The following is an 11,650-nucleotide window of genomic DNA, read 5'->3' on the forward strand; positions in this document are numbered from 1 at the left end:
ACGTAACCGACGCCCTCTCCCGGGAACCTCAGGTGGGATTCATCAGTAGACCAGCCTGCCCCTAGTACACGCGTCTCAAATGTGAGGTCATGGAACACCCCGAAAAATTTCCGGACTACACGCTCCGCCATAACCGCCTATACCGTCACCTACTACACGACTTGAACTTTAGCGAAACACCAGCCAAGGACCAGTGAAAGGAGTGCCTGCCGCGAGAGCGACGATCAGAGGTGCTGAAACGGCTACATGACGAACCCACCGCAGGACACTTAGGAGTGGCAAAAACCATCGCCCGGGTGGCCCGGTTATACTACTGGCCCGGAATGTTCCGAGAAGTTGCCCGATACGTACGACAGTGCCCCACCTGCCAAGCTCACCAGGTCCTTCAGCGAAAACCGGCCAGTCACCAAAACGCGACCCCAGTGAACGCGCCTTGGCAGCAGGTATTGGTTGACCTGGTTGGCCCGTTGCCCAGGTCCGGACGCGGCCATACCTGACTTTTAACGGCTCAAGACCACTTCAGCAAATGGGTCGAACTAGTGCCCCTCCGACAAGCCACCGGTGCAGCCGTAACTCGCGAAGTCACCTGGCGCGTTATCTACCGCCACGGATCACCCAGCGATTAATATCCGACAACGGGACGCAGTTCACGTCGTGACCTTTCCGGCGGCTCCTCGCGGACTTCGGCATCGAGCACTGAACCTCCTTTGTTTATGCTCCGCATTGCAACCCCGTAGAGCGGGCCAACCGAACCATCAAAACAATGATTTCGCGTCGGAGACCGCCACCGGAGCTGGGACCACCTTGAGGCCCTGCAGTTCGTACTAAACACGGCAACTCACGCAGCCACCGGATATTCGCCCGCTTTCCTCGTGCACGGGAGGGAGCTGGCACAACCGCACCCGGAGGACCGCCGACAACCGGAGGACCGGCACCGAGCCCTACTAGACGCCTACGAGTTGACCCAAGTACACCTCGCCAGAGCATACCACAGGAGCATCATTATAACCTGCGACGACGCGAGTGGCGACCAAAAATTGGCGAGCTCGTATAGAAGCGTGACCAACCCCTGTTCAACCGGGAGAACGCTTTCAACGCCAAGTTAGCATTGAAATTCAGTGATCCGATGGAGGTGCGATGCATCGTCTCCCCCGTAATCGTGGATCTTAGGGACGCCCGCGGAAAGTGGTACCGTCACATCCACGTACAGGATCTGAAGCCGGAGGACGAGGGGAACGACGCCGACGCGGACGAGGGAGCCGCCCCCGAAGGTCCAGGAAACCGCCAGCCCTTTAAGAGCTAAGTATCATCACACACAACTAAGTTTTCCGACACCTGTGAACGGCCCCTAAGGCCTCCCTCCCACATAAACGGACCGAGGTACCCCCACTCCATGCCCAACCCACGCTGCGTCGCCTCCCACGACGGGCCACCCCCCACCCTAGATTGCCCTATTATATAAGAACGACACGCGCCCTCGCTTGCATCGTTTTTTCCAGAATGGAAGACCGCAAGGAACGCGAACGCGAGTTATTCGGGAGCGTGATCTCGAGCTCCAGCGAAAACGAGAGGGACGAGGGGACGGCGTGGAAAAGACGGCCCAAGGAGCCCTCGCCACCAAGGGAGTGGAAAGTGCCCCGGCGGGGGACCACAATCCAGAGGTCCGACGCCGACCAGCGGAGAAAGGCGAGCTTCCTCGCCCAGCTGCCCCCACCACCAACCCGGGGACGTCGGACCAGGAGGAAGCTCGCCCCGGGATACGCCGCCGCAACCCCATCCGCGCCCCCTTCGACGCCCCGCCCCCGCCCGCACCGCCAAGTGCCTCGCCTTCAAGGCCCATTGCGGCCATTACGCCGCAAGTCGCGCGGCCGACTGAACCGCCACCCGCGCCACCGCTCGCGCCGCCACCGGCGCTACCGACCGCGCCGTCGATTGCGTCACCACCAGCGCCGCCGACCGTATCACAGTTCGCGCCACCACCAGCGCCGCCGGGGTACGGGTACCGGACCGCCCGGCCTCCTTCACTCCAACCCGAACGGGCCTGCCCCGTGCCGCCGGTAGGGTACACCTCCCCTCGGTACGGGTGGCACTGCCGGGTCTAGTATCCCCGCCGGGGAACCGATTCCGCCACGCTGCTGAAAGCGCATGGGAATCGCCCCGATGTACGGGTATAAAAGCCGAGCTCAATCGGGATCGAGCACCATTCCTCGTCGACAGGGCTGGTCATCAGACCGCTCTGCCGCCTGGCGCACGCCGGCTTTCGGCTTCTTGGCGTCCGCATAACCTCGCGATCGCGACCGCGTACTACGGTGCTGCGCATCAGCGCGCTCCCGTCCGGATACCGTTAGACCAGCCTGTATATATTGTAAATATCTGTCCGTAGGTTAAGGTATGCAGCGAGCATAAGATCACCCGTAGGTTAAGTTATGTATGTAGAATAAGGTTTCTAATAAAGGACTGTTAATTTGATATCGGTATACGCAAGTTGGTTTCCCCCCTTCTCCCGAATCCTGGCATCTGGCGAGCCTGTCCGAGGCGATTGGGAAAGGTAAACCGTTACAAACGGACACAGTAACAAACAAACACAATGCGAAACGGACACAGACTAAATGCGCATAGACCAAATGGACACAGACCAAATGCGCACAGACTAAACCGACACAGTAACAAACGGACACAGTAATAAACGGACACAGTAACAAACGGACACAGACCAAATGCACACGGACCAAATGCGCACAGTGCGAAACCGACACAGTCGCAAACCCATGTGGTGCAGAGAATGCTTTGTACGCACGCACGCACGCACGCACGCACGCACGCATGCACGCACGCACATGGGGGTGGTGGTGCAAGCGGGGGCTTCGCCCCCCTCCCGCACCCACCCCGTCGCACAATGGGCCAAAAGACCAGAAAAAGTCGCCAAAAGTCGATTCCGGAAATAAGATCAGACAAATGTCCTGTCTTAAGGGGATGCTGGAGTCGTCTGTTTTACCGATTGAACACTAATTATTTTCTTTTTCACTTGGTGCTTAATTGATTTCATAGAATTGTAAATCCTTCTCCAGAATTAAAGTATAGACAATAACAAACCCTGCTAAATACAATTTTTTTTAAAAAACAAAAAAAAATTTAAAAATTATACTTTTGTGCAGTCGTCTCGTAACTTTCATTTACAACACTAAGTTTTAAAGACTTTTTACGTACAAAATAACTGTTGTGCAGGGTTGTCACTATAGGAAAGAATAATAATGTGCTTTCAGAACAGCTAAGCTTTTGGTAAAATGCTATGAAAATTTTATGTATGTGTGAGTGCGGATTTGGAAGAAGTCGATAAGTAGAGTATAAAAAAAAAATTTTTTGTTCTTGATATAAAATTCAATTCACAGATTGATATTAATATGTGTACTTTAATTCTAGAAAAGAATTTCTAAATCTACAAAAGAAATATATACGAAATCTCATTAATGATGTGTACGAATGACTCTACATTATCGAACTCGATCAAGTTTGAAAAGCAGTCCAGCATCCCCTTAATCTTGAAAATCGAAAGTAGTTATTTTGAAAATTTCATTCGATTTGATCGATTGCTTTATATTAGACAACAATATAAACTTTTAAAATCATGGATGCAATCGAAAATTTTACTTTTCAAATATTTTATTAGCATTACTGTATTTCCGTAAACAAAAAATCTTTTATTACTTCTCATCCATTATTATATATAGACAAATTATTATAATGGAGTTCAAAGTAAATAGTGCAAGAATTAAAAAAATGGTATATTTGTATACTCATTTATTATTGAAATGTGATAGATTGCGCATATTTTCAAATTATGGCTCCCCTAAACTCCGCCAATTATTGACATTAATCGAGTAGTATTGAATTCCTTTAAGTATGTATTTTAAAAATATGGCGCCCACTTTTGCATAATTTGAAGAATTTTATAATAATTCGAGACTGTACGCGCATGTAAGATGTAAAGAATTGATTTTTGCACATTGTGTACTATATCAATATTAATGTTAAAATTAAGTTTAATTCAGAATTGTTGAATAATATGTAATATATTTTGTAGATTAATGTCAAAATCTAAAAATTCAAAATGGCGAATCCAATATGGCGGATGAAAAATGCAAAAACATGGCAATTTTAATGCAAATTTTTTATCGGAGATTTTCAAGGACGCTGATTACGAACATGCTATTCAATTTTTTAAATTTAAAATAGCAGATCAAAAATGCAAAAACTTGTCGTTTTTTGATAAAAATTTTTTCTCTAGTGCTTTTGAGGTCTTTAATTACAAATTTGCTATTCAAATTCTAAATTCAAAATGACGAAATCAAAGTGGCAAAAAAAGTCTATTGTAATATAAATAAATATAAGTGGTCGGATGTCTATAAAAATAGGATATTAAAAATTTAAATCAAATATTTTATCAAATTTGCCCGCAATTAGCCTACATAACTATAGTTTTTGAGATCTACTGCGAGAAGGTTGCAGGACATTATCGGATTCTATTTGTTTTTTATTTGTTTTTTTTTCAAATTAAAAAGCATATTTGTAATCAGCGTCCTCGAAAACTTCTGATAAAAAATTTGCATTAAAATTGTCATGTTTTTACATTTCTTGATGAAGATGTTGTGGCTGCCATATTAGATTCGCTATTTTGAATTTTTAGATTTTGAAATCATATTTGTTATTAACAACCTCCAAAACCGCCATATATCCAGTTTTATTGAAACGGACCAATTTTTATTTATTTTAATCGCCATATTGTATCCGCCATTTTGAATTTTTTAATTTTGACATTATATTTGTTATTAGTGACTTCACAAATTTTTATATATAAAGTTTTATTAAAATCCGACAAAATCTTGACTTTTGGCACTTTTTCTGGTCTCCTGGCCCACTGTGCGTCGGTAGGGGTGCCTTGAAAGTCGCAACCCATGTGGTAAGTTCGTGCGCATTTGGTCTGTGTCCTTTTATTACTGTGTCCGTTGGTTACTGTGTCCGTTTGTTACTGTGTCCGTTTATTACTGTGCGCATCTGGGACGTTCCCATTTCTACATGGTTCGATGTTACACACCTTCTATTAGTAACACGTTTATTCAAACACACATAAAACGTGTGTTGAATCAACACACGTGTGTTGAATTAACACATGATTGTGTTGGATTACACATTTGTACAACGCAACACACTTTGATAACAATACAGGAGTGAAAATTAACACGGAAATAAGTAACACAGTTCAAGTGTGTTAATTAATAGGTTGCATGAATATAAAGTTTCGAAAATCATTTAATATTGCAAGATTGAATAAATATAAAATTTTTAATTAATGAATTGTTTAATTCAGTCAATTCATCAATCATGAATTGTTAAACTGACAAATAAATAAACAATTTTACTTAATTAATAATTTATTTTTTTAATTCTTAAATGTAGATAAAACATCGCATATAATATTTATACATATTCTATCTATTAGTATTATTTTTAGAAACATGGTTATATATAAAAAAAAATAATTTTATTCCGTAAAGCTGAATAATAGAAACTCGTAATTATCATTCTATCCGAAAAATTCATTTGGTTCGTGGTTAATTTAACTAATATACTTAGCATCCATCAGGGTGAAACAAAAAACCGGATGAGGGAAAATTAAATTTTCAAAACAAACTATTTCTTGGACGTTATTATTCCCTTCTTCAACGTAATATGCATTAAGTAATATGCTTGTTATTGTGACGTGGCGCGTCCGGCCGCGCTCGTCACAAGGGCGTAGGTCCGACCGATGGGTTCGGTCTGGGGCTACTCCTCGCCGAGCCGAGGGGGATACGACTTTGTTGTTCTATTATCTTTTTTTTTCTAGCTTCCGTGTTACCGTTTTTCAATTTTAGTTATTAGTTATTTAGAGTTAGGACGCCGAGTGTGGGCTTATTTCAAATTGTATCAAAAAACGGAGGAGGAGGAGCCGTCGTGGGACCTTTGTCGCGAGCTATCGACAGTGGTGCCTCGCAAGGAGTTTCCCCACTGAGCCGTGCGTCGGGCCCCGTTGCGCGTTGCCGCCCCTGAGCTACGAGGGTACCGACCACGCAGGGATACCACGTTGCGGCACGACGATTCTCTGGAAGGATCACGCCGAGGGCACGCCACCGGGCTGTAGACCGGGGGAGCGGCCGTATCAATGCCAACCGCCCGCCAGCAAAAATCGGTTCGGTCACGGCCTGGGCCAACCGGACCAGCCAAAACGGCAGGGCAAGAGAGATCTCACCTGTGGAAATCAACACGTGCTGATCACGGGAAAATTCGAGGGGTGAAGCGGCGCAGCGATGGACTGAAGATCCTGCGACGCGTGCGGATCCACCTGTCGAAAATCGAAGAGCGCACGCGCCTGCGCGGCGGCTCGAGCCGGCCGACGCGGGACCGGGGCTCCGCACTGTTCGGCAAGCCGTGCGCTAATACGTATCGATGAGGACTAGTCCTGTGGTTACCGAATCCGGAAGACCAGCCTTGTTACCGTTTTGTGCTCTGGCGAACCAGGATCTTTTGTACTGTAAGCCCATTACTTGGCAGCCCCCCGGATTTACGTAAAATTCGGGTAAGGCGGTCGACTCTCGTGCGAATCCGGATAAAGGATACCGTTTTTTGTTGTGCTACCGGTAGTCCGGAATCCGTTACCGTATTGTGTTGGCTTGTGCTTTTGGAGAAACTCGAAATAAAAGTAGAATCTCGTGGCCGCACGAGAGACTGGACCAACCGGCCCCGAATAGTAGTTAATTAAGTACGTCCCTCTCGGACAAAGCCGACACCGGCAGTCATAGCTAATTAATATTAGAGTTGATTGTTACCGCGAATACTGTTTCCGAAAAATTATTGCAGTTGTGATTATTCGTGCGGAGAGCCTCGTCGGCCTCTCGCCTCGCATAGAGATTTTGCATTGACGACATGGTCGATAAGCGGATACGGATTCTTTAAAACCCCCCACGAGTGCCGAGGCTGGAGTATCGCGAAAAATAAGTGACCCTTTAAAAACTGTTTCTCCACGTTCTCAGACATTTACAGTAATTCCTCTCTCTCTCTCTCTCTCGAGTTCGCAAGATTTTAATTTCTGCGACAAATAATTCCAATATTTTTTTAAGTCCACCTTTTTTTAAATATGTAGTTTTAACAATCGTGAATAGTTGGACTATATTTCGGGTCGATCGTAATTCTGGATGAATATTTGCAAGCATCCAATAAAATAGATAGTTTTTGTTCTTTGGCATGTACACCCAATGGATTCACAACCCCAAGATCGTCGTACTATAGAATTATAGCTAAGGCATTTTTGTTATTGTGAAAGAATTCGTTTTCATAATAATGAGAGCCATCTAGTACTGACTTCAACACGTTATTTTCCGGTTCTTTTGGATTTTGCACATTTAATCGTATTTCGTCATTACTTAATAGTACAGTAAGATTCTTTAGAAGTGACACGATGTATGCATAGCGCTCAACATTAACTAAGTTCGGTAAACTTGAAGCCTGATTTTTTTTCCATACTAGTTCTTTACAAACAACGTGTTTTTCTGGAGAAACCATGTGAAAATCTTCAACAAGAATTTTGTCGAGTAAATACTTGGTATTTATTGTGGAGAATAGTATTGATGGTAGGAATCTCTTTTCATGCATTTCTTTCACTGTATCAAAATGAACAAGAGAGGTTGTAGGATTTACATGCTGTTGAACATTATCCTGCAAAAAAATATATTTACAACATTGTTTTATAAACTACAAATTATAAATATGTATATTTCCTTAATGGTCACTGTACCAGTATAATGGATATATAAGTAGTCATTAAATACTGAACACCGTGTCAATTATATAATCGACAGCTGTTTGAGAAATCTGGCAAGTTTCACGAAATTTTCAAAAGAAATTTTGCTGCGTGCCATCGAAGTTTTTTTGTTGGAGTCATGGGTAACTTTTCATTTGCTACATACAAGAAAAATCGCAATTATGAGTTAAACTAAGAAAAAATTATAAAAAATAAAGCTGTATAAATAACTTCATGGAATTGTCCTAAACTACTTGTTAATTTGTAATACAAGCGCGTAAATTAATAATTATAAAAATTAAAACAAATAGAATTTTGTGTTTAACGCTTGTTTACAATAATAAGATTAACAAACGATTAATAAAACGAGCTTCGAAAGTTGTTGGTATACATTAAAATAAAATTTATTTATTGTAATGATTATACATTTCGGCTTACTTAGTAATATTCTTCTTCAGTAATATATCAAATCCGCGACTCATCGAAATTGATGCAACCACAATGTACCGATACAGTAATTTAACATTTATAAGTATAAGGTATTTTAATACAATGAGTCATCCTCGCGATAACGTAATGGCGAGTATGACTCATTGTATTAAAATATTGTTATTCTTATAAACGTTAATTTATTATATGAATACATTGTGATTACACCAATTTCGGTTTTTATGAGTCGCAGATTTGATATGTTACTGAAGAAGACTAAGTAAATTGAAACCGAGACTAACAATAAGTATAACGTATAATGTCAGTACAGTTGGTATAAATAAATTTTATTTTAATTTATACCAACAACTTTTGTAGCTCATTATATTGACCATTTGTTGACTTTATAAGTTATAAAAATAAAAAATTAACCCGATCGAAATTCAATTATATTACCTGAGAAAAAACTTACCATTATTGCAAATCATTGCAATGTGTTCGTCATTATTGTCGTTTATATAAAAATTAAGATTTGCGAGATCTAATATTTCATCTATATCCGCTTGTATTTTATGGTGTTTTCGCCAAAGGTGCTGACAAAATGATTTCCATTTATTAAAAGTTGAACCGCATCCAACGTATTTACACTGAACTTGAAATTGTGGGTTCAATCTGTGGTAGCGTACTACGTGAGATATAAAATTGACGTTCAGTATTACAGCTAAACACATAGAACACTTTGTTGTATCCTGCCTTGTCAGATCCATACTTAATTTTTTGATATTTTTTTCAAATTTTAATTTCTAAAATTATCACACTGTTCGTTAATGCGTGCGTTCCGAGAGACAGAGATTGATTGATTGATTGATTGCTTTTATTATGCTCGAGCAATGGCTGTAGGGCAAAGAAGATTGAGCAGGAACATAAATTTTACAATTAGTCAAGCAACAATGAAAGTTAACAATAAACTTATAATCAAAACTAAGCTTATAAAGTAAAGTCAGTCGCAAACTACAAGCAAAGAGGTGAATCAATCGCAAGCATTATAAAAAGTACATAAGTAGAAAAATTAGCAAATTCAAGACTGTCGGAACGCTGATAAGAAATTTAAACTAAAGTATAACATCACTAATAATGCAAGGTCAAATTATCTTACAAAGTAAAGATGACAAAGTATAGTAAGCGAGTATAAGATAGGATGAGTACAGAAGTAGCATAGTTGTCAGACTCAAAATAGTCGAACGCAGTAAAGCAATAATTTCTTATATAGCTTAAACTAATATGTAAGGTATAGAAACTAGATTACAAGCAACATACAAAAGTAGAGCAAACGCAGATACAAGCTGGTTAAGTATGGTAAGGCAAGGGAAGAAAACTTCAAAGCAATCAAGCGCTAGCAAAAGCTAGTATAACTAATTACATAACTAACTTAATGAAGTGAGTTCAAATCTAACTTAACCGCAAATATAATAAAGCAAGCAATTATGTTGTGAGCAATGTAATCACAGAAATAGCAACACAAGCAAACCCAGAAGCGATAAAGAACGAGCGAAGAATATCCTTAAATAAAGGTAACCAAGGAAGGCGAAGTAATGTAAATGATGAAGGAGCAGAAGGAGTATGTCATGCCAACCTGTCGAGGTCAGCCACCGAGTTCACCCGAATCACAGGTTCGCCATCCGAGCGTCTGACATTAACACGACCCCCACTGACCCAAACATATCGATATGATCTTCTCCTGGCAGTATGCTTGGTTTGCTTCAGCAGTTCATAAACGTCTCTGGGAAGCAGCTCATTCTCGCAAACCTCACTTTGCACCAGCACACGACGCGCACGCTTCTTTGAGATAATGATATTACGAACAGCAACAGAGGTCAAGGTGACAAAGAGTGAAACGGAGGCAGAGACCGGCAAAGGACGATCATGAAACACTACGCGACCTGACTCACGAGCAACGGTCCTAACCTCCAAAATATGGCTTGACAGTTCAGGGATACCAAGCTTCGTGAACACATTGCGAACGAGAGCCAAAGGGGTAATAGACAATGCAGATGGCACACCCGATATAATAATAAGCACATTGTCGGTTTGACTATGCGAGGCTAATCCAGACGATCCCTGATGACTCTTTAAGTCACCTATGTCACGCGCCATAGTAGCACAGCTCTGCTCTAACGAAGAGATACGCTGACTATTTCTCTCCACATTACCAGCAATAACATTCAATTGATTAAGCTTAGCGTTAAGCTCCTGATTAGTACGTCGCTGTTCCTCGATAAAAGCAGAGAATTTGGCGCCCTGTGTTGTTCGACCAATTTTAACAAAAGTTCATTAGTTGAGACATCAACACTCGCCAGTGATTGCGACTGCGACCGCGACGAAGAAGCAATGCTCACAGGAGTGGTCATATTTGCAAAATCGAATGGTTGCAATGCGCTTACTACTTCTGGTGTCAAAGGCGTGTTTAACAAAGCAGACAACGACTTACAGCACTCGTCAGCGTACCTAGTGTTGGAATAGGACTTTATGTAGCCAGGATGAAATACCCTCCCGCACTCGCATTCGACCGACGCAGTAGCAATCGGTTTGTTACACCGAGCACACATAGGTTTCATGAGTAGATATGAACACACTAATTAAATAAATCAGTATATAAATATACAATTCGATCGCAAAGAATGTACGCATCAGTTCACGCAGGCGATTTCCATCGAAACTTCACAATTAATCATTGGGAGCCAACTTGGACACCGGACATGCGGCTGGTGGAAGCAGCGCTTGCGCAGGAGAGAAACGGCCAACGGAGACAGCAAGACAGGAAAGAATGCTCCAGTAAAATCCGCGTGTCCAAACCAAAAAGCGGTCAAAAAATACCAATTTAAGGCCAAGTGGACACCACCAATAAAGAAAAGTGTCAAGAAAGTGCACCCTTGACCGTGAGACTGCAAAAAGAAAGCCCCGAAGGGCAGCAACCAGCAGTAAAAAGCACAGAAATACAGAGCAAGAAAAGTGCGTCCGCACGCAGTACTCACCCGCAGAGAGAGAGAGAGAGAGAGAGAGAGAGAGAGAGAGAGAGATTGATTGATTGATCTTTTATTAGCTTTCTCAGCTATTTTCAATACATATATATACAATTTTATGCTACATCATTAAAAACAAACTCTTTTAGCATTCGTTTAAACATTTCTAAACGATTACAATGTTTAACTTCGGGTGGTAATGCGTTATACATTAACACACCCTCATAAAATAAACTTTTTTGCGCGCTTCTTGTTTTTCGAAATTCAATAACAATATCCCCTGTCTGCCTAGTTTCGCGTTCTCCCTCTACTATTCTAAGTCTATTACTAAATTGCTCCGGCATCATATTATTTAAAATTTTAAAAATAA

General features: G+C 42.0%; 1 protein-coding gene across 1 annotated transcript; it reads left to right on the forward strand.

The window, feature by feature from the left end:
- The first annotated feature begins 323 nt into the window (after nt 1–323).
- LOC118646353 (basic proline-rich protein-like) lies at nt 324–6,329 on the forward strand. Its single transcript, XM_036289046.1, has 3 exons — nt 324–443; nt 1,500–1,993; nt 6,032–6,329. Exons 1-3 carry the CDS (start codon nt 324–326, stop codon nt 6,327–6,329), a joined length of 912 nt encoding a protein of 303 aa, XP_036144939.1.
- Nucleotides 6,330–11,650: the final 5,321 nt, after the last annotated feature.

This window comes from Monomorium pharaonis, chromosome 6 (assembly GCF_013373865.1).
Source record: "Monomorium pharaonis isolate MP-MQ-018 chromosome 6, ASM1337386v2, whole genome shotgun sequence".
Taxonomy (NCBI): Eukaryota; Metazoa; Arthropoda; class Insecta; order Hymenoptera; family Formicidae; genus Monomorium; species Monomorium pharaonis.

Bases quoted from the DNA above. Each gene is read 5' to 3' on its own strand.
- LOC118646353 (XM_036289046.1), top strand. From the start codon at position 324: ATGTTCCGAGAAGTTGCCCGATACGTACGACAGTGCCCCACCTGCCAA. The intron at 444-1,499 runs GTATTGGTTGAC...CGTTTTTTCCAG, and splicing joins TGAACGCGCCTTGGCAGCAG to AATGGAAGACCGCAAGGAAC. The intron at 1,994-6,031 runs GTACGGGTACCG...GTGCCTCGCAAG, and splicing joins CCACCACCAGCGCCGCCGGG to GAGTTTCCCCACTGAGCCGT.